Source organism: Emys orbicularis, chromosome 1, assembly GCF_028017835.1.
Source record: "Emys orbicularis isolate rEmyOrb1 chromosome 1, rEmyOrb1.hap1, whole genome shotgun sequence".
NCBI classification, from domain to species: domain Eukaryota; kingdom Metazoa; phylum Chordata; order Testudines; family Emydidae; genus Emys; species Emys orbicularis.
The window spans coordinates 104,503,391-104,530,171 of NC_088683.1; the positions used below are offsets into that span (position 1 = coordinate 104,503,391).

The 26,781-nt window shown below is 43.6% G+C and overlaps 1 protein-coding gene across 2 annotated transcripts in view; it reads right to left on the reverse strand.

Annotated features, from left to right (window-relative positions):
• Positions 1-24,402, reverse strand: part of CHST11 (carbohydrate sulfotransferase 11) — a 243,736-nt gene extending 219,334 nt beyond the window's left edge. The window contains exon 1 of one of the 2 annotated variants that reach the window (XM_065423357.1): positions 24,300-24,402. In XM_065423357.1, coding sequence (XP_065279429.1) covers positions 24,300-24,402 — 103 coding nt within the window. Of the gene's footprint in view, positions 1-24,284 lie in introns of both variants that reach the window. The other variant, XM_065423356.1, reaches the window with a different exon arrangement.
• Positions 24,403-26,781: the final 2,379 nt, after the last annotated feature.

The window sequence follows — 26,781 nt, forward strand, 5'->3', positions numbered from 1 at the left end:
AGAGATATCCAAAAAAAATTTAAACTCGAAGACTTGTGTTAGTTCTGATTTTTATCCAATCTGATTTGCCAATCCTGACAAACAAGGCCATGGTGGTTCTTGGAAGCATCACAAATGCTAAGAAGAGAAAGCTCCCACCAGTACAAGATGTAACCAAAGTCCCAAAATACAATTAATTCTATGACGTTCACTGCAACCCACTTATCTATGGAGATCAGACAATTTTAAAGATCAAAACAACTCAAGTTTTATTAGTGAAATAACCATTTGTATGTTTAAAGCAATTTAAAACAACTAAAACTTCCTCTTGAAAGAGTATGACTGACATGGTTTAATTACCAGAATCAGGGTTTAAAATGGGGGCGGGGGGGGGGCAGATTACAATTCCCACTGAATGGAATTCATCTCTCTTCTGTGGGCCAATACAAGCTCTGGGCAGCCCTTACGTCCCACTCAGTAACAGGGGATGTTAGTGGTTAACAAGGCATTTTCTGGCTCTTTGCACAGGGGTGAATGTCATCCCTAGAACATGTGTAACTGCCACTGTAAATATTGTCCTTTAAAGAAAGAAAAAAAAGAAAGAAAGAAAAGAAAGAGGTCAGGTGCCAGAACAATAGAGTTTGGCCAGCATTTCAGCCAAAACTTGCGGATTCAGAGAGAAGCAGAAAGTAAACGGTAACATAACAACAATAAGTAGTAAGATATTGTGAAGTGAAGTGGGGACTGGTCAGGTATACTTAACTGTGCATAATATGGAGGTTAATTATTTCCTTTATGACGTGATTTATTGTGAGCAATGTGGAACTTGTTCTTATCACTGGAAATAAACATATTTAATCTCTTTGTACTATTGCCTCCAAATTTTATTTAAAGAATTTGTTAACACTGATAATCCAACATTAAGATTGGGACTGATAGAAAGAAAAGTCTGGTAGACAGCCAACACTCCAAGCAGAGGGCATTGGATTACTGTGTATCCTAATTAGTTAACAAGTTAAGTAAAAGGACATAAAAATACAAATTATTAAGGATTACACAACTTCTCTGTATAGTATCCTAATACACCCAATGGATTCTGTTGACAGTGAACTTGATAGTTCAGTGGGTCAACCCGACATACAAATAAAATCAAAATAAAAAATTTGGGGCTGATTAATATTCTTCCAATTTTTCTGCTTAGAAAAATATATGATTCTCATGCTTTAACCTTGTGTTTTGCACCATTATCCAAAGTCCTTACTGAACCCACTCTTAAGGTTTTTAGTGTAAACACATGTACATTTATTTAATGAAAGCATTTATATTACATTGCATCTTGTAATTTTTAATATCTAAATTCTTAAGCAAAACAATCTGACCGTTGCCCTTTAAAACATAATACTGTTTTAATTTTTCCTCAGTGCTAATATTTGCCATATTAACACCTAGTTTGGTATTTTTAAAGTATGAAATGAAAATCCTAGTAGGTATGTCAATGGATCAGATTCTACCCTTAGATGAACACATACCTCACCAAGTAACTTCAATAGGAACCACATGACTGCACATAAGGGCAGAATTTACTTCACTGTATGTTCCAGGGATATAAATCTTCATCTAGAGGACAGCAGTCACAACTGTAGTGCATTTATTCTAAGGAGACTACTACTATTTAGCTTCTACCAAGGAATCTGTTTCCACTCTTTCTTAAAGGGGGTGCAGGCAGGGCCGGCTCTAGGCACCAGCAAAACAAGCTGGTGCTTGGGGCGGCACATTTTTAGGGGCGGCATGGCCAGCGCCAGAATGCCGCCCCTAAAAATGTGCCCCGGCCGCCCTAGCTCACCTCCGCTGCCGCTCGCGCGCCGCTACTCGCCCTCCCTCCCAGGCTTGAGAGCCTGGGAGGGAGGGGGAGAAGCGGCGCCCACGCCGCGGCCACTCGGAGTCTCCCCCTCCCTCCCAGGCTCTCAAACCTGGGAGGGAGGGGGAGATCCCGAGCGGCCGCAGCGCGCGAAACAGCTGTTTCGCACGCTGCTGCTCCCCCTCCCTCCCTCCCTCCTAGGCTTGAGAGCCTGGGGGGAGGAGGCAGGGCTGGGGATTTGGGGAAGGGGCGGAGTTGAGGCAGGGCCGGGGGTGGGGTAATTAAAAAACGGGGGGGAGGGGGGGCGGCCAAAAATTTTTTTGCTTTGGGCGGCAAAAATCCTAGAGCCGGCCCTGGGTGCAGGGAGCTAACCCACCTCCTTATGGTCCTCTCTTTCCTAATTCCCTCACATAAATCAGGGTTTTACCCACTTCCATGACAATGACAGCATCATGCAACTCATTGTTTTATGCCAACAAACTTTGCTTCCTCAGCTCTGCAGAAGCAACCATTCCACATACAGTGTTTACCACCAGCTTTAACAGCTGGAAATTCACCCTGGTGTTTCAGGACAAGGTCACCCATGTGTGCTTCTCAAGCATCTTAACATTTAGCTGCCAAAAATGAGACATTCTAAAAACACAGCAGATTAACGAGAATACTTATTCTCAGAGAAAACCTGAAGCTATGCAGTTGATGACATGTTTCTAGAAAAGATCATTTGCATAGTGCATTCCTTCCTGATGTCCAGTGTTCATCACCTTTAGATTCTTTTGTAAGCACAAAGATATGTGCGATGCCCTTCAAAAAAAGTTTCCCTTTTTTCAAAAGCTGATGAATCAGCATCACTCACTGCTTTACAAGTAAGATATATGGAGTTACAAACATAAGTTGCCCCAATATAAAAAATAAATGGAAACCAAGCCAAAACCAACTGATATCATAAACTTGTAAGGAACACATCAACCACTGTGAAATTCTGGCCAGAACATGAGCGAGAGCAAGAAAAACCCAGCTGCTATGTTAATGATTTATGGCTCCAGCTAAATCACAAACTAGAGTACAGGTTGGTCTCAGTACTAATTTGCTTCAGATTCACAAAAGGGTCTGTTCAACCTATCAAGCCTGGAGTGTTTCAATCAAATATAGTAGCTTTCAGGCAACATCAGCAGTCGGGGGTGCTAACCACAGGAGGAAGGATGGTTTTGTGCTTGAAGCACAGGATTGGGGATACTGGAGAAGTGGTTTCAGTTCCCACCTCTGCCACAGGCTTCCTGTCAGGCCTTGGGCAAGTTGCTCAGGAGGGAAATCCACCCCTATATTTTGGCCACTTTGCTCCAGCTTAATTTAGCTGGAGCACATTGGCCACAGGGGGAAGTGTTGTGGTGTTCTGAGGCCCCCTATCAGGAGCAGAGATGACAACAGGGCTGTAGCACTGCCCTCCTCCCCTCTAGTTGACAGAGCTGGTCCCATCTGGGACAGAGCTCGTATTCCACCGTGCAGTGGATGTAACAGCAGCCCTGGTTTAACGGACAGACCCACTACCCCAGGGAGCAGCAGTGAGACGTGCACCTCCTCACTGCCCCTCCCGAGGGTAGTTGGTAAAAGCCACAGTTTAGCCACGAATGCATAAAAAGAATATAAAATAATTTGCTTGCAGAACATGACCATATGACATGAATAACTCTTTCGTTTTAACACAGGAGAGGGAGGAAGGAACAGAATAATAAAATAAATAAATAAATAAATAAATAAATAAAGACCAGGAAGACAGCTGATGAAAACTTTCTGCCTTCCTTGAGCCAAGCTCTTCTCCACTAAACTCCTTGCTTATTGAGCCTCTGAAAGAGGACAACAAGGGAGAATCCACCTCTGACTCTCTGCATTTAAAAATGTTTTTGAGGGGTTGCCTTTTTTTTTTTTTTGGAGGGGGGAAGGTTAGTTGCTAAAAATGGTAAACCCACTTGCCCAGGGGCACAAGAACAGATGGAGAATGAAAAAGGCTACTACATAAGCTAGATGTGTAAACATCAGTTATCTGCTCAAAAGCAGCTCCTTTAATTTCCACATACACAGTGTTTGATGTGGCTGTAGAACAGTTTCTATATGCAATCACTTTAGGACAGCAGATCTACATTTTTCCAGTTTGCTGTGTAACTATATAGCATTTACAAATGCCTACAGCTACAAGAGAAGACAAACAGGACACAACCCTGCTATTTTCAGCAAGGAAGTTAAAAAAAAATCTCCACGTATTTTTAGGTTTCAGAGTAGCAGCCGTGTTAGTCTGTATCCGCAAAAAGAACAGGAGTACTTGTGGCACCTTAGAGACTAACAAATTTATTTGAGCATAAGCTTTCGTGGGCTACAGCCCACTTCTTCGGATGCATAGAATGGAACATATATTGAGGATATATATATATATATACAGAGAGCATGAAAAGGTGGGAGTTGTCTTACCAACTCTGAGATGGTAAGACAACTCCTACCTTTTCATGCTCTCTGTATGTGTGTATATATATATATACATATATATCCTCAATATATGTTCCATTCTATGCATCCGAAGAAGTGGGCTGTAGCCCACGAAAGCTTATGTTCAAATAAATTTGTTAGTCGCTAAGGTGCCACAAGTACTCCTGTTCTTTTCATGTATTTTTAGGCAATAATTGAACATATGAAGTGGTCCATCTTGAACATTCAAATTGTAGCCATGTAATAATCCTAGCTGGAATTCAAGGATGAAAGGGTAAGGAACTGATAGCAGAGATGCAAGAGATCTATAGGCCTAGACCTATAAGAATCGCTTAAGCAGTTACCCGATATTCAGCAACTGCTCCAGCTCAGGCTAAGTTAGCATAAGTAAGTAAACTAACAGTGACCTTAAGTCACAAGATGGCACAAGGCTTTGTTTATTATTTTGTAATGATCACAGGTGTTGAAAACAAATGACAGGTGACCACAGTCTGTACCAGTTTACAATATTTTTGGAGGGGAATATCAGCAGAGGCCTAACTGCAGGTAACCATCGTAATTCAATTGATGCATATGACTTAATTAATATACTAACCTATAGGATAAGGGCGCCCGACATTTTGAGGGTGAGGAAGTTAAGATATGGTAGAGGAGAAAAGAGCTATGCATGCATGTGCATGAGGGACACCAAGGCCTATAAAACATCTGGTCTCAGGTACAGTCATTGGAGTTCTTCATCAGCATGGCAGAGTCAGACTAGGCTCCGTCTCAACCCTTAGAGCGCTCCCCAAGGATAGAGTGAGTAGAGTGTAATGGTGCGGGTCGCTCTTAGAACACTGCAATATCTCACTTGACTTGTTTTACTTATTGGACTAATCATTGTAGTAATAAAAAATTTACAGGTACAATAGGTCTTCCCGGAGTGAGAGTGTTGCCATTGCTGTGCCCTATGGAGCTCCCAAAGCAGTAATTCTGATAATACTTGACCTAATCAGGGGGAGGGATAGCTCAGTGGTTTGAGCATTGGCCTGCTAAACCCACGGTTGTGAGTTCAATCCTTGAGGGGGCCACTTAGGGATCTAGGGCAAAATCAGTACTTGGTCTAGTGAAGGCAGGGGGCTGGACTCAATGACTTTTCAGGGTCCCTTCCAGTTCTAGGAGATAGAATCTTGGGACAAGAACCTATCACATTTCAGAGTGTTAATGGGGAACATTTAATCAATACTGAACCAATAGATCCGGCAACAAAATGCAACTACAATATACTGGCAATCCAGTATCAGCAACATTTCAAGACACTCAGAGCAAAGTTCTTCAAGCTTCTGGGAAGAAGCTAACTGATAGGGGAGGAGTGGGGCTAGGAAGCTTCTTTTCTAACAAGTTCTTCCACAGCTGCCCAATTCCCAACTTCAAGGTTTCTTGCACCTTCCGCTGGCACATCTGGTACTAGCCACTGCCAGACACCAGCTATTAGAATAAATGGAACCCTCATCCTCCTCAATATGGCAAGTCTTATGTTCTTTGATTCTGGAGCAGCTGTGCCGTAGATGATCAGTCAGTACCCATCATAAAGCCACATTTCCCAGTGTGTACATCTGACAGGGGAAAGGGCTTAGATATTTAAATTTCAAGGGCCGAGGGGGGTATGATAAGGATTCATAAATATCTTGTCTTTGGGCAGCACTTGGTGCACTTCATTTGTCCTAAATATCAGATCCTGCTTTACAAACAAAGGCCTCAATCCTGTACACACTTACTCATGTGAGTAACTTTCCCCACATGCAGTGGGACTGAACACTTGCAGAGAGTTTTTCAGCTGCATTTTCAGGAATGAGGCCAAAATGTTCTCCATTTGTAATTATAATGATCAATTTCACATCTTGGAATGGCATTACCTGAAGTATAATGATGTTTCTGCTGAAAGCCAATAAACAAAGATTTTTCCTCAATACCCGATTTAATTTGTGTTGTTTTCAGCTGGTAAAAAATGCATTAGCAACAAGGTATGTTAAGAATTTGTCTTATTGAGCACATCCGCTTAGAAAGCACCATCATCTAAAACAAGCCAGATCTGGTGGGCACAGCTAGGAGAATGGAAGAATCTGTAAAAGCATCAATCAAGTCTTTCACTCATAACATATTTCATTTATATTACCTGGCTGACATCAGCAAGTGTAACCTGGACTGGAGACTTTTGCTCTTAACTTGCAATAAAAGCTGAACTAGCAAAACTGCAGGGATTTTACACCAACCTGTCTTCCCGTATCAGGAATGTTTTAATTTATGGTTAAGTTATCTATCATGCCTGGCATGGTAATGCACATAGTATTACAGAATCAGTAGCAAAGTGGTACTAGGAGATCAGTTTCCTCAGGTCAAGTCTACGCTTAATGGTTTCACTGTCATGGGGTACAATTTTTTTTTTTTTTTAAATGAAATAGCTTTGATGCCAAAGCCCTAGTGCAGATGCAGTCATGCCAGACAAAGAGTGCTTTTGCCAGCATAGTTTCTTCTACTTGCCAAATCAGTATAAGATAGAGTAGCAAAAGCACTTTTTTCTGGCATAACTATTTACACTAGGAGGGTTTTGCCGGTCTAGCTATACCAGCTGAGTTTTTAAGCATAGACAAGGCCTTAATCTCAATACATCTCCATTTCCTCATCAAGCACTGCACATAGCAAGAGACACTGAAGAGTTCACAATCTAAACAGACAAGCCAGATAAAGGATGGAGAAGAAATAGCGGCACACAGAAGTGAAATGACTTGGTCTGGGTCACACAGCAGATCAGTGGCAGAGCTGGGACTAGACACCAGGTTTCCTGATTCCCAGGCCCGTGTCAGATTCACGCGACCATGCTGCAGCTCCAGTAATAATGCACATGTAACTTTTTAAGGGTTTTGAAATCCTGAGATTAAAGGCACTATCATAAGTGAGATGTATTATTTGTACCCCCCTTGAAAAGATTGATATTTTGATGCGTAATTCTAAGCTTCTTTCATGGAACTTGACTTCTAGTAGACTCACCTGTTTTTCCTGTTCTGCTTGAAGTTGGTACCTAAAAATCTACTGCTTCCAACTATTTAGAGAGCTAAGTCTTGATTTTTCAAGGGTAATGCTTACTTCTGATCCCAATAAACGTATTTAACATTAGCCAGCATGCATACAAGACAGATCAGAGTGGATTTGACTTTTAAAAACCCGAATGTAAATATCAAACAATGAAAAATTATGAACTAGAATGGTTGGTTGGTTTCCCTGCTCTACGATATTTTAAAGCAGTTTGTCCCAGAGGAAGGGGCACTGGATTGAGACTCAGGCGAGATCCTCATCCCTTCTCCAGCTCCTTTGTGTCAGAGCAGCCTAACGGGGTCCTAAAAGCCCTGTGTCCAGCCAGGGGAGGATTCTCCCAGCACAAACACTGCAGAAGATAGCCATCAGGCTGCCCTCCAAAGACCCCCTCACAAGGCCTAGCAGAAGCAGTGTGCCAGAGGAGGCACAGCATTCAGCACTACAGACTCCAGGCAGCACTGTGGCCCACAGAAAGTTTTGACTCCAGAACTCCCTACTCCACCCGTAGGGACCTAGTACAGAACCTCACCCCAGGTTCTATTCCCGGTTCTGCCACTAGCCTACTGGGTGACCTTGGGTATGTCATTTTACCACTCTGTGCCTCAGTTTCTCCATCTGTAGAAGGGGGGTAATGATACTTGTCTCCTTTATATAGTGGTTTGAGATCCACGGATGAAGAGACTATTTATTAATTACTGTTAAAGAGCCCGATTCTGTTGTTCATACACAAGCAAAACTACCAGTGAGGATTTCTAAAATGGTTGCTTCCTTCTTAAATGGGCATTTTTTTTAAGACCAATACCATGCAACAAGTGGCTACATGAAGGGAGTGAACTGGAATAGTCCCTAATTCATACACACATTGAATTACATGTAGCAACGTTTCCCAGCCTCATAGAAATACACTGGGGAGAAATCATTTTGTAACAGCAAAATTGGTTGAAATAATAATCTTAATTTAAAAGACATTCTGTAGCTGGAAAGGGGGGGGGGGTTTAACAAGACACCTTTAGACTGTTTTCACACCATGCCCCAGTGAATGTGGAGGCATGCAAAGGGCCTGAACGTCACAGAGAAAAGCAAGAAGAAAACTCAGTGCAGAGATTGGTGATTGGTAATGACCCAGGCTAGTTTGGACAAGCAAGAATTATTGCCTGTTCCCATAGGTGCCAAATCAGACAGAAAAGGGGACTAAGGCATATTTTTCGCTGTACAAAGAATTCTCACAGTAATGTGCTACCACATTGGTTATATGGCATTCTTTAGATAGTTCATTCTCAGTGACTTTCAGCCTCCTGTAGTGCATACACTTTGGGCATTACTAACTTGTTTAGACACAATGGCCTTGTATATATTTTTGTTTTGTTAAATGTGCCGTTGCTAATGCTTGGCATCATCTGCAAAATTCTTCCTTCTCAATTCTGGAACGTTTGCGGAAAATGTTTAGAAAGCACGAAATAAGTACTGAAAGACTCACCAGAAAATCTGATGCATTCTGAAAACCAAAACAGGATCCAGATTGACAAATCAGAAACCTTGTTTTAATTAAGTCACGTCTGTTTTACCATTCAGCATTTCAGTCTATTTAATATTTTGAAATCGTAGCCTAGGAAGATTTTTTTGTAATTTTTGCTAAAATGCAATTAAACTTTTGCTGTCACACCAGAAATATTAATAGCTTTTTCTGCTGGAGTGTGCAATTTTATGGCAGGACCAGTGCACTTTGATAATATTGATGGCCTGTGTGCAGACTTTATATAGTCTTAATCTATCAGTGTTATTTCCACCAAAATTAATAGTGGACAGTGCAACTTTCAGTACTTTAAAAACACATACCTCTATGGAAAAAGCCACAGTTCATTTTAATGTAGAATGGGTCTAATAACAAGTATGTTGCTGAAAGCAAATTAAACAAGTCACTAGAGAAGAAGCAGCAAGAACACAAAGGGACAAATTCTGCTCTCAGTTACAGTGGTGTGAGTCCAAAATCAGTATACTGAAGTCACTGGAATGTTGCCATATTTACACCGGAGAAACAGAACAGAATTTGTCCCAGTCTTGCAGTTTACCCATTACAGTAGATATGTGCCCTATACATAATTTAGAAAACATTTATTCCATCCCCAAAGGCTTGACCCAATGCCCACAAAACTCAATGGGTGTCTTTCAATTGACTTCACTAGGCAACAGTCAACACTCTAGCAAACTCAACCCTCCCATCAATATACCCCTTTCATGACAGCCCTAAAATCCTAGGCCCCTTTTGGATGACACTGTGCACAGGAGTCTGACAACAAAATAAATCAAAACCATATAGCTGCAAATTGCTGGACAGAATGTGTCCAACCTGTCTCCCAAACTCAGAGGGGCCGCTTTGTAGTACCTCCAAAACAGAGACCATGGAGGGGCATTCAGGAAGGGTGGGGAGGGGACATGTAGGATAAAGATCAGCGGGCATGTTCCGCATGATTACCCCTGATCTGGCAATGGAGATTTTGTTCATACCCTGGAATATTATTTCTCTCCCCTGCAGGAATTATCTGTCAAAGGGAGTGATATATGGCAATGCTTAGAACCAGAACATATGTGAATATTAACACTGATTTTGTAACACATCTGTGCACCCATTTGAGAGATATTTTTGCCACTTTTCCCTCCCCCTACCCTATCCCCCCTACCCAAAAAAACACTGTTCAGTCTTTAGCGCCTAACTTAAATATATCTAATATCTAGAAACATACAAGTCTAATTCATTTTTCAAAGTTAACCACGCATAACCAATAATGAAAGCACTATCAAAAATGGCCCAGCTTTACCCTTTCATGCCTACAACCCCAAAGCATGTAAGTTATTATTAACTATCATACTTAATATTTGAAACATTTCCTCCACACACACACGTACACCCTTAGCTCATATAAAATTCTCCTCTCCCACATCCAGCAAGGATTGTTTTATTATAGATTACCAGAAGGGTGTATAATCGGTTCTTGATACTACAGTATATGTGCACAACGTGCAATTCAATTTAGGTTTACTAAAATCATACAGACAGAAAATTGTCCCAGTTACATACCAATAAAAATTGGAGTACAATGATGCAAATGGCGTTTAAAGGATTTTAAATACCTAGAGCTCTTTGTTTTAAGATAAGGCATTATAGTAGAGATTATCTGAGGGATCCTATTATAAATACCTTATTAATTATACCTCTATTTTTCCATAATCCCCAAATCCCTACAAGTTAGTCATTTTAAAAGCACTGAATGCTTTCTGCCCACCTTACACAATCCAGATTTGTTGGCAAAGATGAAGTATGTGAATTACCAGCTACAAAAGAATACCATCTGTTTAAAGGTTTTAATTCCCTTTAAAAAAAAAAAAAAAGTAACCCTTCCTAAAAAAAAACAATTTTCATTGTTTTAGAATACATATATTTTAAGCACCAGTAACAGGACCTTTTATAAATGAATGGCAAATGCTGGTTTAAAAAAAAGAAAAAAAAAAGTAAAAGAACATAGTTCTCTGCTTTGTATTGAACACAATGTGTTTGAGAAATGGATTGAAACCCAACAGAGCCTTTTATTCCTTGTATGAACTCTACAATTAAAAACGATAGTCTCCCACAGCCCAGCCAAGTAACATAAAAAAGCACGATCTTTTGATATGAAGATTACGAAGAACAGCATCTTTCAGCCCAAGACAATGATTGCCCGCCTGTGCACAGGGTTCAAAGGAGAAGTGGTTCCTTTGCAGAACCAGCATGGCTGAGAAAGACTGAGCCCTTTTCTCACATCCTGGAGGAATCAGCCAAGGTGCTGCAAACACAAGCACGCTTAACTTCAATCACATGAATATGCCATTGAAATCAGTGGGACTACTCATGGGAGGAAAATTAAGAACAGACCTAAGCATCAGCAGAATCGGGACATATGTCTGTTCTTCCATGACCACAGTCCAGTCCCCTTTTGCACTACACTTTGGACACAGATACTGCCTCACAAAATATACCAGTGGATTCACAAAGCAGTGAGACATTCTGCTCAAATATATTGTTTGCACTTTCCATTTCTCCCATTATGTGCTGCTAAGTTCCTTCATGCAAGTGTGAAAGCACAGCACCACTGATTGATGGCAGAAGGATGTGAATTCTTCCTTCACTGTCTATAATGTGGCGCAAACAACATTCATACTACCCTGAAAGACACCATCTCTTCTTGCTTAAGCTAATGTAGTTTACATAACTGCACTCTCATTTCTTGCCTTGGAAGAATTTATAACACCTTTAATTTTTCTGAGCAGCTCACCTTCAAATATCTACATATGTTGAGATGGACTAGTTGAAATTTAGCTTAAAAGTCACATTGCTGAATACATTTCTTTCAGTTAGTAAAATGACAAGTCTAGTCAGATGTGACAATTATTTTAAAAATACAATAAAACCAAAACCAACACCAATATGATCTTACCAAAAAATAAACCAGCATAAAACAAACTCCCCATTTCCCCTGAACACCTCATGCCTGAACAATATTTGCTTCATCAGCAGCCCTCCTAAAAAAGTGTGCGCCTTGAAGGTTAGCAGATTGGGGCTGCGTAGGCCCAAATTATATATGTTGTATGGAAAAGACAAATCAACAAACCCAACCTTTTACAAAAGATTAACTAGAGCTGACAATTTCTGAATGTTTTTAACAATTTTGATAAGTTTTTGCCATCAAAATTTCAAATTTTAGTGAAAAAAGGTCAATGTTTTCATTGATTTTTTTCCTTGCAAAAAACCAAAAACCTACAAACCATTTTTTCAGCCAGTTCTAATCTCAGCAGAAATATCATCATGAAACTTTATTGTAAAATGTTCAATGGATACATTCATTCATGAATATCCCTTTCTGGTGCTTACAAGCTAACCCTTACAGCCTCACATTTAGGACATAAGAACCGGTATACAAAAGTAACTAAGAAAAGGTAAAAGTGAACGGAGAGTCTGTTTTTATTGTCTAAGATGAGTGCAGTGCAAACAGCAAGCAAAAACAGTTAAAGGGTAGAAGTAAGTGAGGTATTTAAAATTCTTTCCATGTTAATCTAAGGTAAGGGCATTTTTTGTTTATTTAACACAGTAGAACCTCTCGGATTCACATAGACAAGCAGTTCATTTGTATATTAGAAAGTAAGGAGGCCATTCTCAAAGCCTTCCAGCCAACTCAAGCTCTGCTTTGGGGCAGTGTGGGATTAGTACCCCATTTAAGACCAGTGTAGGGGATGTGTAGAGGAAATGAGCTGGAGCTATCCTGGCTGCCTGTGAAACCCCTATGTCGCCAGAAAGGGGCTGTATACCAGGCCTTCACTGGGCGGGCAGAAGACCACAAAGAAGGCCAACAGAGGGGGAGGACAGAGGATGAACATTTACATGGATCCAATGGCCCAAAACCTACTGCAACTGGTGTGCCGATACCACCCCAGGGCAGCACAGCAGCTGTAGGGGAACTGCATGTGGAGAGCGAGTTATATTTATAAATCAGAACAATCAGGGCATTTTATTAGCCATAAAGTCACTACAACCATTTTCATTAAGTTAAAACCTGTAACAAGTTTACAAAACGGAGCCCTGATCTAGAAAGCCTAGATTTGGCTTCAGTGGAAATGGGGGGCGGAAGGAGAGGAGAGAGAACTGAAATTGTTTGCACAGCAAGTCATACTGAGTACTCATGTTAATGACTCTACAATGGAGTCCTGACGTATTCATTAAGTCTTGGCTTTCAGATGCCAAAGTAAACAACCAACAATAAAAAGGGTCAGAGCATATCCTCCCATGGCTATACCCACAATAAAGGGAACAGAGAACCCAGAGCACTTGCTCTCTTCAGGGGTAGGAGTGGAGGAATGGTGCAGAAGTAACTGGGGTCTGAAACCTTCCCTCTGTCTGTTTTATCATCTACGACTTAGACTGTGAGCTCTTTGTGGCAGGGAACCATTTTTTTTACTCAATGTGTGTACGGTGCGTAGAGAATGAGGCCCTGATCTTTGACTAAATACAAAGAAGAAGAAAAGGGGAATCAGCCAAACTGCTGAAATCTGAATAGCCACTCTAAAGGATTAAATCCACTCCACCCAAAAAGAGACAGGACAGTTGAGCTACACGAGGAACAGGCACATTCAGTGCAAATAAGAATGTGTTTTCTAATGGACTTTATCCTTGTAAATCAATGAAGTATCAAATCTAACACCCTAGAAACGTCTGTCGGCCTTGAACCCTGGGATGATGATTTGCACAAACATTTTTTTAAAAAATTATTTTTTTTAGGATCAGATTCAGCACCCAATGAAGTCAATAAAAAGACTCCTATTTACTTATATGGGCTTTGGACAAGACCCTTAAATTGAATACACACTATTATACTGTATACATAAAAAAATATTCATGCTTAAGCTAATCAAATAAGAACCCAAACAACTGCCTTAAACCATGTAAACTATCTACAAATAAAATTGTATCAAATTTAAGATGCTGTGTCTCCAACCCCAACCCCATCTTTCTATTTAAATGTCACGGGATTACCTTTGAGTTGATACATAATACATATGTTTTAGCTCAAAAGACTTCAGAGAGAGGCAACTGTGATACTATTAGAATGACATTCACACAAGGACAAATGAAGCATCCTCATACGTAGGGATCTGATACAATATCTCAGGCTACATATAAAAATCAAATTAAATACTGTACTGAAGTGCAGGCTTTGGGAAAGCCAACAAGGATCCAGCTTCTTCCACTTCTCTGAACTGCTTTTAAAGTTACATGTCTCATACAAGATAAACCACTCTGTCACTGCGAAAAAGTAATGGAAACAATTTAAGCATTCAGAAAATATGCCCACCCAACACAGACATGAAGTTGTTGACACACTGGTTACACTTAACCAAGCCTATAAATGTTTTTATACACTGCACTGTGCGTTTCTGTTTTATACATCTATTTCTTACGGAAAAAATAAAAGTTTAATGTGAATGGAATTTTTTTGTGTCTTGGAAAAAATGAGGTTTGAGCCAAATCTTGACAGGTTTAAGTCTGTAGTACAGAGCATTAATACTATGAAAGTCAGCGCAAACTTCCACAATATTTATAAGGTGTTTTGCAAATGTCTGTACTAATGAGAGCTAACATTTTTAGACCATTAAATTTTTTTTAAAACTTATACAATCTACCTTTTGGAAATAGTAATTATGGAGTAATAGATGATCTGACCACTTAATGGAAAGTAGCCATGGGTGGTACCCTGTAAGTTTGGTTTCAACATCTCCAGAAATAACAGGCAATTTTTTGAGGGGAGGAAGGGGGGGAAGAGGTTAAGTAGGGAATGGTTTTTCCAAAAAGCCATATTCATAGCCACACATATAAAAAAGTTACCCTCTAAAAAGTGAGGGCTAATATTGAAGAGGGAGATTCTCAAAAGGCACAAAGGACAATTAGGTGCCCAAGTCAGTGCATTCCCAGACTACAGGTGTTCTTGACACACAGGGTCAGCCTGACATGCTTACTCGCATTGAGTAATACTAAATTCTTCAAGTCGTCCCACTGAAGTCAATGGAATGGCTGAAGGAGCAGGGGGCTACTCAGTGTCTGAAATCCTGGCCCCACTGCAGTCAGTCAATGGAAGTTTTGTCACTGACTCCAATAGGGACAGGATTTCACTCCATGGGATTGCATTAGAATCTGACTCTTAATTAAAATATCCCAGACAAACATGCTCCCTCAATTGTTCTGACTATAAAATACCCCAAGTAGAACAAAATCTGAGTCTCTCTGCAGAGTGTCACATTCCCATCCCTTCCCCACTGCTAGAGATCATCATGGACCTCATCCCACTTGAAAAGCAGAGGAGAAAAGAAAGATGGAATATTGCACTACTGATCAGAACCTGCCACAGAAACCAGTGGTGAGTTTGAGATTTTTTTTTTTTTTTAAAAAAGCTCTTAAGTCAATTAGTGGTACAGTGTGGGATATATTTTGACATTTAAAGAAGGGAAGACCTAGCATTTGTTCAAGCAACAGACTAGTACCAACAGTAAAGAGTGACATTAATAACTGGGCAATTGGTGGCCCAGATACTATGGTGATGGGCAGTAGTATAAAACCCTAAGATCAAAAGATCAAACACAGACAGAGCTGCAATGAAATGCAGCAACCTCATGGTTGGAGAGCAAAAGTCCACCAGCATATAGTTCAATGAACAACAGTAGAAAAAGGAGAAATTTTGAAGAAGGACACGTGAAGAAACCCCAAACAGTTACAAAAGTGATCATCCATATCCATACAGAACAGTCAGGAGAGCAGACCGCTCTGCTACATAGAAAAATCCATATAGGTAGTGGGAAATTTCACAGATTTCCCCTCAGTTTCCATCAGATCATTCCATCAGGGCCTGTGGTTTCCTCCCAGAGGAACAGGTAGTGGGTTCAACCTCCCCAGAACCCACAGATGTCAGGGATCCTCCAGAAACCAGGGCCATCTCCATTTTTGTCTCCGCAATGCCCTACAATCCCCTGCAGCTATTCCCCAGCCATCAGTACTGCTCAGCTTCCCTGGCCAGTAGCTACCCTGAAAAGCTTCATTAAAGGGCACGTTCCACAGCAAGGAGGGATTTTGTGCCAAAGTTAATAAAACCTTGAGTTACCGTGTATTAACTTGGGCCTGGTCTACACTACGAGTTTAGTTCGAATTTAGCAGCGTTAAATTGAATTAACCCTGCACCCGTCCACACAACGAAGCCATTGACTTCGACATAAAGGGCTCTTAAAATCAATTTCTGTACTCCTCCCCAACGAGGGGAGTAGCGCCGAAATCGACATCGCCATTTCGAATTAGGGTTAGTGTGGCCGCAATTCGATGGTATTGGCCTCCGGGAGCTAACCCACAGTGCACCATTGTGACCGCTCTGGACAGCAATCTGAACTCGGATGCACTGGCCAGGTAGACAGGAAAAGCCCCGCGAATATTTGAATTTAATTTCCTGTTTGCCCAGCGTGGGGCGCTGATCAGCACAGGTGACCATGCAGAGCTCATCAGCACAGCCAGAATAAAAAAAGAGCTCTAGCATGGACCGTACGGGAGATACTGAATCTGATCTCTGTATGGGGAGATGAATCTGTTCTATCAGAACTCCGTTCCATAAGACGAAATGCCAAAACATTTGAAAAAAAATCTCCAAGGCCATGATGGACAGAGGCCACAACAGGGACTCAACACAGTGCTGCATGAAACTTAAGGAGCTGAGACAAGCGTACCAGAAAGCCAAAGAATCAAATGGACACTCACGGAGGGAGGAACGACTGACGACTGTAGCTATCCCACAGTTCCATTTGAATTCTGGGTTGAGCTCCCAATGCCTGAAGGGTCAAAAACATTGTCGCGGGTGGTTCAGGGTATATGTCATCAGCCCCCCTCCCCCCCGTGAAAGCAAAGGGGAAAAAATCGTTTCTCGCCTTTTTTCACTGTCACCGTATGTCTACTGGATGCTGCTGGCAGACGCGGTGCTGCAGCACTACACAGCAGCATCCCCTTGCTTTGCCTTGCGGATGGCAGACGGTGCAGTATGACTGGTAACCGTCATCGTCGTCCTGTGGGTGCTCCTGGCTGGCCTTGGTATGGTCGGTCGGGGGCACCTGGGCAGACATGGGTGCTCCTGACTGGCCTCGGTGAGGTTGGTCGGGGGCGCCTGGACAAAAAGGGGAATGACTCCAGGTCATTCTCTTCTTTAAGTTTTGTCTAATGGAGATTCAGTCCTGCCTGGAATATCATGGCAGCTTCTGCCTCAGGCTGCTCTCCCAGTCGGCAGCACCGCGCAGTCGCACCTACCCCAGCCTACCCCTTGCTCCCAGGGTTCACAATCAGATACTTAGACCTCTACATTTTGCTGCAAATAAAAAAATAAAGCTGCCGTTTAGAACTGTCCCCCAACATACATATCCTGGGACATTTTGTATTTTACCAGTGTCAACCAAAGGCCCACACACAAATGGAGATTCAGTCCTGCCTGTGCTTCTATCCTAATGCTTATCACAGATTCCCATTTTCAGCTATCGGCTGAGCAAGTGCAGAATGGTGGTTCACTCGACTTCACTGTAAGCCAACCGCCCTCCCCTCCCACCTTTGATCTCTGCTTGCAGAGGCAATAAAGTCAGTGTTGTTTCAAATTCATGCATTCTTTATTACTTCATCACACAAATGGGGGGATAACTGCCAAGGTAGCCCGAGAGGGGTGGGGGAGGAGGGAAGCAACGGGTGGGGTTGTTGTAGGGGCACCCCCTAGAATGGCATGCAGCTCATCATTTCTGCGGGATGTCTGGGGCTCTGACCCGGAGCGGCTGTTTGCCTCTCTGGTTCTTTAGTAGGCTTGCCTGATATTCTAGGCAGGACTGACTCTCCATTAGACAAAACTTAAAGAAGAGAATGACCTGGGGAGTCATTCCCATTTTTGTCCAGGCGCCCCCGACCGACCTCACCGAGGCTGGCCAGGAGCACCCATGAAAGCAGCAGATGGTACAGTATGACTGGTAACCGTCTTTGCTAACTTGCAAAGGCAAGGGGATGCTGCTGTGTAGCGCTGCAGTACCGCGTCTGTCAGCAGCATCCAGTAGACATATGGTGACAGTGAAAAAAGGCTGAACGGGCTCCATGGTTGCCGTGCTATGGCGTCTGCCTGGGCAATCCAGGGGAAAGGGCGCAAAATGATTGTCTGCCGTTGCTTTCACGGAGGGAGGATTGACTGACGACATTTACCCATAATCACCCGCAACAAATTTTTGGCCCCATCAGACATTGGGATCTCAACCCAGAATTCCAATGGGCGGGGGAGACTGCGGGAACTATGGGATAGCTATGGGATAGCTACCCACAGTGCAACGCTCCGGACGTCGACGCTAGCCTCGGTACATGGACGCACACTGCCGAATTAATGTGCTTAGTGTGGCCGCATGCACTCGACTTTATACAATTGGTTGCCAAAAATCGAATTCTGTAAATTCGGAGTAATCCCGTAGTGTAGACATACCCTTGGAGCAGTTTACTATTGGCTTCCAGGGGAGGAGAGACGTATAGAGCAGAGAGTGAGGAGTACAATGCACCCAGTTCCCCATGCACAAGGGGACATGAACTGCATTCTTCCCTGGAGACAAGAGACCAACCTACTTACCTAGGGTTTGTTTGTTGTTGTTTTAAAGCTCTCGTTACTGTGCTTGCTTTCACACACTCATCCTAGGCAAATGATCCATCTCATGACCTTGATTTTTAAAATGTCTCATTCAAAAACTCCACAACTAAACATCATGGAATTCAATGTATCCTTGACAGCTTAAGGGCTGATTTGTCCCACTGGGGGTTTGGGCTTGTAGTTCCAGGAAACAGAGGTATTTCAGACCTGAAACTTAAACTCTATTTAAACTCAGAAAAGAAAAATGATATATGCTAGCCTTTGCGGAGTAACTGGAGAATCTTATTGCTGTCACCCCTATACTTCCCCGAGCCTCTTCTCCCTCTTTTGCATTACATCCAGAATTACTTTGAAAGCCCCTTAGGATAAGGAATGTGTCTTTTGATATGTATTATGAGTTTGTGTGATAATGTGTTCCTTCTTCTCCCCCACTCCCAGAAAATGTTGGTTTTGGGAAGTTTTTGATGAAAACGAACAATTTCCATGGAACGACATTTTTGTGGGGAAAAAAATGGTATTTAGCTGAGAACCCAATTTTCCATTAAAAAAAAAGTTTAGGTGGAAAATTTTTGACTAGCCCTAATTGTGAGGTCCCTAACATACCAACTGCTGTAATAATAAAATAAATAAATAAGTGACATGAGAGATTAACCGTGTTGCAAAGAGACAGGTCACTTTACTGTTGGCTTCTCATTTCATGAACTCAGGCAGAGGGACTTTCGCATAAAAAGAAAAACCTTGAAACAGAGAAAATGCCAAGACTTTGAAAGCTCCTAATACCTTCAGTCCCAACTCCCCATGCATACACTCCAGAGCCATGCTCTTTGAGGACTCTGAGCCAAAATTCATCCCTGGTGCAACTTCACTGAAACTTGCCTCATATCAATCTCTCTAGTATATGATATTTGGGTAATTACCCAATGCCCTTTTGCTTAACAAACCAAACTTGCTGGAGTTGAGAAACTCTTATCACAAGTTTATATAAGAACTGTAGGCTAGTATGCACTTGTATCACAACATAGATGACATATGGTTATATTATGGTACGGTAAGGTAAAAAATAGATGGTAAACCTTGTAACAATAGATTTTTGCATATTACACTTTCATTTCTCTACACCTGGCTTGCAATCTAATATATATGGTCTTAGTTTAAAGTCTATGACAGTTCTATAGTAGTTTACATCACAGAAATATACCACACAAAGCAGAACCAGTCGCACTCATAAAGGTGCTTTAGAGCAGTGGTTTTCAAGCTATGGTCTGCAGACCCCTGGGAATCCGCAGACTATGTCTAAAATTTCCAAAGGGGTCCGCACCTCTATTTGAAATTTTTTAGGGGTCCACAGATGAAAAAAAAAAAAAAAAGGTTGAAAGCCACTGCCTTAGCGACAGAAGGTTGGATTCCAATTGCACTTTAGCTGGTGTAAATCAGGAGCACCACCACGGATATTAATTCAGTTACAGCAGTCTAAACCTGTACAAAACAGCAATCAGGTTCACATTATCCAACCAACAGTGATTCTACAATATGATTTTCTTCTATTAAGTCTCTAAATTAAATCCTTTGCACTGCTTTGAAATCTCAACTCAAATGCAGTTTTAAAAGAAGTTAGAATATAAACAGTAATCCTCAACTGTCCCTATAAAAAGCACTTAGTACTTTTTGGAGGTATTCAAAAATTCATTCCAGAAAGCATTTTCATCTCTAGTCTATTGAGTTCAGATTCCAGGTTTTAATACTATATTTTATTTGAAGCTAGGAAAAATAAATCTGTGGCCAATTACCTTTGAATAAACCTACTAACTATACTGCCCACTGGATATAACCACTGTAAAAATTACATTTGTTGTGAATGACATGCTACAGTGTATTCTGAAGCCTTCCAATACATGCTTGGCAGTTGGGGCCCCAATTCTGCTAGGTGCTGAGCACTCCCTGTGAAGTCAGTGGGATTGGAGGCACTGGGCAGATAGGGGAAAAAATAGGATACGATAAATTTGTATTACTTAGGGGGGATTGGCAGGTATGAACCCAGACGGACAAAGAAAGGCAATACATTCAACAGGCAAATACCAAGTTTTGTGAAGCCAGCTGCTGAAGACGATCTGATAGGGAGGTATTCAGGAGGACCAGGTATCACCACAAAAGCCTAGATCAACTGCATCATAATACTATCAATTCATAATGTAAATGCTTAGTGACCCCAAGAGCCTTAATGAAGGTCATTTTGATCAACTACAGTTTAGTGGCAATGTCAAAGGTGGGGCGAGGGGAGGACGCTGAACTCATGTGTTTCCACTGAACTATCTTTCAGTGATTCTTCTAATAAGTATTTTAATTTCAGCTTCCCCATCGTTTCTCAAGCTGGGGGGGGGGGAATCAGAGCACAGTCAGTGCAAGTGATATTCTTCTGCCCCCCCCCCCCCCCACACACACACACACAGTTCTGCAGTCACTCTGCAGGTAGGACTGCCACTGGAGTCAATGAAAGGTCTGTGCCTGGAGCAGCTGCAGAGACACACTCCACACTAATGTCCTAGGGCTCGATCCTGCTTCCATTTAAATCAGTGGCAAAGCTCCCAAACGACTTAAACGGGAGCAGAGTCAGCGCCCCGCCCCACACCCACCCCCCCATACAGCACATTCCTACACTTAACAGAACGGTGCATTTTTACTGAAGGTTTTTACACGATAAATCTTAGGGGGGAAGTCAGACTGGTGTCTATGCCACCAGACGCTTAACTACACAGAGCTGCAGCACTTTGGACGTGCATTAGTTTTAAGGACCCTATCACCAAATTAAATAAAATCAAGCCATTGTCGTGCAAACATTCCAGCCTCATCCAGAGCACTGTCACCGAATCAGCTGGCCTGTTAGCGGCTCCAGCGAACCTTGATGAGTTTCTCTTTCAGGTCCTGACCCAAACCTCAACCCACTGAAATCGCTGGAAACCTTTCCGCCGACTGTCATCGACTTTGGATCCGGACCCAAGCACGGAGCATTTCACTCCTCCAGCCTGTAATCTCCAAAATACTCTTCTCACTGGGGAGTGAGAAAAGAATTTTGGAGTCGATCTCAAATACTTTTTTCTGTATTGGAGCAACTAACTGAAGTTAATTTTAAATCTTTAGAATTTCAGGGCAAACACTTTCACTCAGTTATTTTAATCACAGGAGTACAAAACCCATTTATAAGGCTACCTTGCCAGCTCTCTTTGCATTCGATAGCATTGGTTTGGCTACTTAAGGGTCGCAGAAACACCAACACCTTACACATAAAGGGTTCAGGACACAATCTAGGGTCGAAGGAGGGAATCATTTCATCATTGCTCTTCATGTGCTGAGTAACAGCGGAACTTTCACTGCCAGTCCAAAATTCAAGCACCACGGCTTTCAGTTTCTCGAAAATATATTTGTTCAATAAACCTCAGTTTATTCCCTTGAAGGATCTCCCCCGCCTCCCCCCCTTCAGAGATTTTGGCAGGTAGGTAACCTCAAACAGTGCTTAATTCCGTTGATTTCAGTGGGACAATTCGCGTGTTTATAATTAAACACCTGCCTACATTTTAATACAATTGGATCATAAATTATTTCTGCAGCTATTGACCAGATTCTGCAGTCCTTGCTCAGGGAAAACCCGCCAATGAATCTAATGATGTATGTCGCCCCAGTAAACCCTGCAAAAGAAATTGGCAGATGAAAAGGACTTCACTCAAAACAATCCGTAGAGCTCCGATGAATAAAATGCTGGGCCCGATCCTGCGCTTACTGAAATACATAGTAACACTTCCAGTTAACTTCAGCAGCAGCGGGATCGGGCCGACTGACAGCATGGGACACACACGGGCTTTTAATATGCACATTATGCTATAACTTTTTTAATCCACTGTAGGATCTTCCCATCTGTGCGCTCCACTTTAGACTGGAGAGCGAGGATTAAACAGGGAAGCGTGTCTTACTTCACAAGTGTAGCACTAAATTGTTTACCTAATACCTGGGGAGAGGGGATGGGAGGTGGCAGCCGGCCGAGGGTAGCGATTATTTCTCAGGCTCCCCCCGTTCTGATGCGTGGTCCCCGTTCCTGGGGGAGCCTTTCCGGAGCTCCGAATGGAGACACGCTAGCAGGACATCTTGAGGGGGCTGATGCCGCAGCGGCTGGAAGTTCAGCGGGGGGCGCCCCAGCCCCCGAGTGTCCCCGCGACCCAAATCCTGTTGACTACCCGCCCTGCCACAGGGTCACCGCCAGCTGCTCCACAGAGCGGGGCAGCGTCGCTCCCACCCCTCTTCTGACCCGACCCCCGCTCCGGCGCTGCTGCCGCCGCCCCCTCGGAATAGGGCGCGAGGGGCGAGGAGCAGCAGCAATTGCTGCGCCCCAGGCATGCGGCCCACCCGCGAGAGGCGAGCTGCCCGCGCCTGCCCCAGCCCCAGCTGGAAGAGCCGGCGCCGCTCCATCCCAGAGCGCCCCGAGCCCCAGCACAGGTTCACCCCAGGGAAGCAGAAGCCAGGACCGGGGCTAGCAGCCTCAGAGCACACTCGGGAACAGCAAAACCTCCCCCCCCCCCCCCCAACCCAATCCTCGTGGCTAGGGAGAAGCGGGGACCGGGGAGCCCCCCCCCCAAACAACAGTCCCAGTAGCACTACAACCCGCGAGGCAAGGGAGAAGCAGGGACCGCGATCCCAGTCAGCAGCCCGGCCCGGGCCCCCCCGCGGCCCTTCTGAGGCAGCGCAACCCGGAGCTGCTTAACCCCCGTATCCACTTGGCAAGAATGGATCGGAAGCGGGGAGGGCGATTTGAGAGACCGCGGGCCTGCAGCTCACCTTCCCGGGCTGAGAGGCAGCGCTGGACCCGGATTTCACAGCATCCGCGCCCGGCGCTGTACACAACCCGAGTTTGATCCCCCAGACAGACAGATCGACCAGCCACACCCCCCAGGCCTCTGTCACTCTGTCCCCAATCCTAAATAATCTCTCCACTATCAAAACCAGCCTCCACCCAATAGCTCAATCCTCTAATAATGTCCCTCCTCTAATTCCCTAATAATCCCCCAATATCTCAATCCCCTAATATCACCCCTTCTGTAATCCCCTGCTAATCCCCATCACCCCCAATATCCCAATCCCCTACTAATCCCCATCTCTCCCCCCAATATCCGAATCCCCTGCTAATCCCCCATCCCCACCCCACCCCCAATATCCCAATCCCCTACTAATGCCCCAGAGCCCCCAAAATCCCAATCCCCTGCTAATCCCCAGTCCCCACATCTCCCCCACTAATCCCCCATCTCCGCCTCTCCCCCCAATATCCCAATTCCCTGCTAATGCCCCAGACCCCCCCATATCCCAATCCCCTACTAATCCCCTGTCCCCACCTCTTCCCCAATATCCTAATCCCCAATCATCTCACCCCTATATCTCAAACACCCCTTTTCTCTAATCCCCTACCAGTTCCCTCCCCCAATCTCCCCACCATCCCTCCTCTCACACAGCAACACCACTCTCGCCCCCCTCCCCAACCTCTCAGACACAAAAAGAATAAAAACTACCGCCCATCCTGGCTGTAGGAAAGAGAGTCATTATTGCAGCCTGAATCCCGCGGTGGGGAGCGCACCGTCCGCCAGCCCGAGTCCCCCCGCATGACACAGCCGGGCGGAGCCGGCAGACCAGGAGAGCAAGTGACGGTGCCCTACCTGGATGCAACATACTTTGGAAATAGAAGATGACCAGGATAAAGGATCCGAAGCAAGTGACCAAGACCATCCTGCAAATCCTGTTCATCCTCATGACTTCCATCAGAGCCTGCTTCATGGCTTGGTCCCGGGGCTGCGGGGCAGGAGCACAGGGGATGGGGAGCCGGTTCGCTCTCTGCTCGGAGTTGGGGGTGTGGAAGGAGCTCGGAGCGCACAGAGATGCCTGGAAGCCGGCCGGCCGGCTGCCTGCCTGGCGCCTCCTCCCGCTGCTGCTCTGGGTGATGCCTGGGTAGCAGCGCACAAGGGCTACTTCATTGGGCTGGGTGGTAGTCCTAGGCTGGGCTTTACCACTCTCCGCTCCAGGGCCGGGGAGGGCGGAGGAGTTGTCTGCGCAGAGGGAAGGAGAGAGCCGGAGCGTACTACCCTGTTCAGAACATGGTCGCGTCCAGCTGCTCCTTGGCAAGGCTGCGGGCTTCCTCGCGGTCCCAAAGCCACTCTCATCTGCAGCTGCTGCGCCTGCTGCATAGGTTTCAGGTCAGTTTCCAGGTCCAGGACAAATTAAACATGAACCCGCTCCCCTACATTTAAAGAGGGGCTTTTTTACAATGAGGGCGGGGCAAATCAGCTTGACAGACACTTGGCAGCTTCTAGGGAGAGGTTACAGGATCTCCAGAGAGGGAATTTGGAGAGGAGGGGGAGAAAAGGACGATTCCCTAGGGGAGCCCATTATCACCCCAGGGTGGAAAGAGGAGACACACACCCCATAGGGAAAGGAAGTGGTTCCCTGCCCAGAGACCCGATACTCTTGGTGGAGCGGCAGGTAATGGGAGATTCCTACTTAGGAACTATTTGCCTTGACTTGGGAGCTGATATTGGGTAGGGCACTTGGGGACACACACCTGCATATAGATTCCCACCGCCACAGACAAGCTAAAGTGGAAATAAAATTCCAGGATGTGGAATCCAGATGCGATGGTGATGGGCACCATACTGAGGGGGGGAGAGCATTCCAAATTCACTACCCCTCCCTGAACGAGGCCTTGCCGTCTCTTTCCTGGACTTTCAGCAGTGCAGCTCCTAAAGACTTCAAGGGCATGAAGGGAGGTAGGACTAAGTATTACCCTGTGTTCCAGGCCCTTCCTTTTCAGTCTTTATTTTGTTTAAAATTGCCTGGGAATGTATCAGATTATTACAAAAAATTTAAAAAAAAAAACAGTGCAAAAAATAACTTCAGTTTTCTGGGTAAATATCAGGATTAGTGGCAGACAGGAGGGCAGAAAAAACTTGTAGAAAAAAGTAAGAGTACTGAAAGTAAAGCAGTTTAATGCTGTGGTTTATGTAATGAACTGTACATTAACAGTACATACACATATGCACACAAATATGTGTGTCTCTTCCCCTACATTGCCTTACTTTTTAAACCTATTTACACAGACTAACTTATTAGCATAACACATCTACCTAATGTAATGGATCTGATTTTCTTAAGGTAAGTGATATTTTCACGTACATGAGTGGTCTGAAATTTGGGTGGAAAAAAAAAAAATCAGTAAAAAACAAATTGTAGCCTTTTTTTTTTTTTTTTTTGGTAAAGCCTGAACATTTTTCACTAAAAATCAGTAAACTGAAAATGAAGGGCCTCACCTCTGTTGCACGCTCATTGGCATTTGAAGAGGAAGGCACAAATCCTGCCCTCTGTTATACACCGTCCCACTGAAATCCATAGGAGTGAAGAAGTGCAAAAGAGCAAAATTTATCACCTCTTCTGTGGAAGTGCAGCCATCGCTGGAGTAGAATGTCAGATTATGTTTCAAGCTGGATGCCCAAGAACTGTTGTACACAAAAATCATTACTCACTTTTGAGGCTCTCTCACCAAAGATAGAAAATAATGTATCTGAATGTTTGTGTTGATAGATCAGATATGGTTGAGGTACTCCTATTAGAAGTTCATTTGCTCCCAATGATTTGTATTGTTTATTATTGCTTTATTAAGTGTTCAGTTACACAAATGAAAATAAAGTATTTTATCACCAATGACTGAGGGCTTTTTGTGCCTGTGTGGAGGGGGGGCAGTAGCTTTTTCTATTTTGTGACACAAATATAAAGGGGGGGGGATATTTCCCCCCCTTTTTCCAAGCTTTTAGATCCAAGATAAGATGTAATGCGAAATATCCTACAAAACCAAAGTACATCCTAATATGTAATAGATCAAAATAACAAAACAAAGTCAGCTAGCAAAAATTTAAACCAAAGCTTTCAGGGTCCCAATTCAGCAGAGCACTTAAACAGCTGCTTAACTCTAAGCACCTGAATAGTTCCTTTAATTCCAATGGGTGGGAGCCACTATGGTGCTAGAAGTTAAGCAGGTACTGAAGTATCTTGCTGAATCAGGGCAAAAGTTCTCCAAGTTTAAGTGCTATTAACATTTTCTATGGCAACATTTCCCAGCGCCATCACCTCCCTGAAATTAGATCTGTAGGAAATAGAGATCAAAGC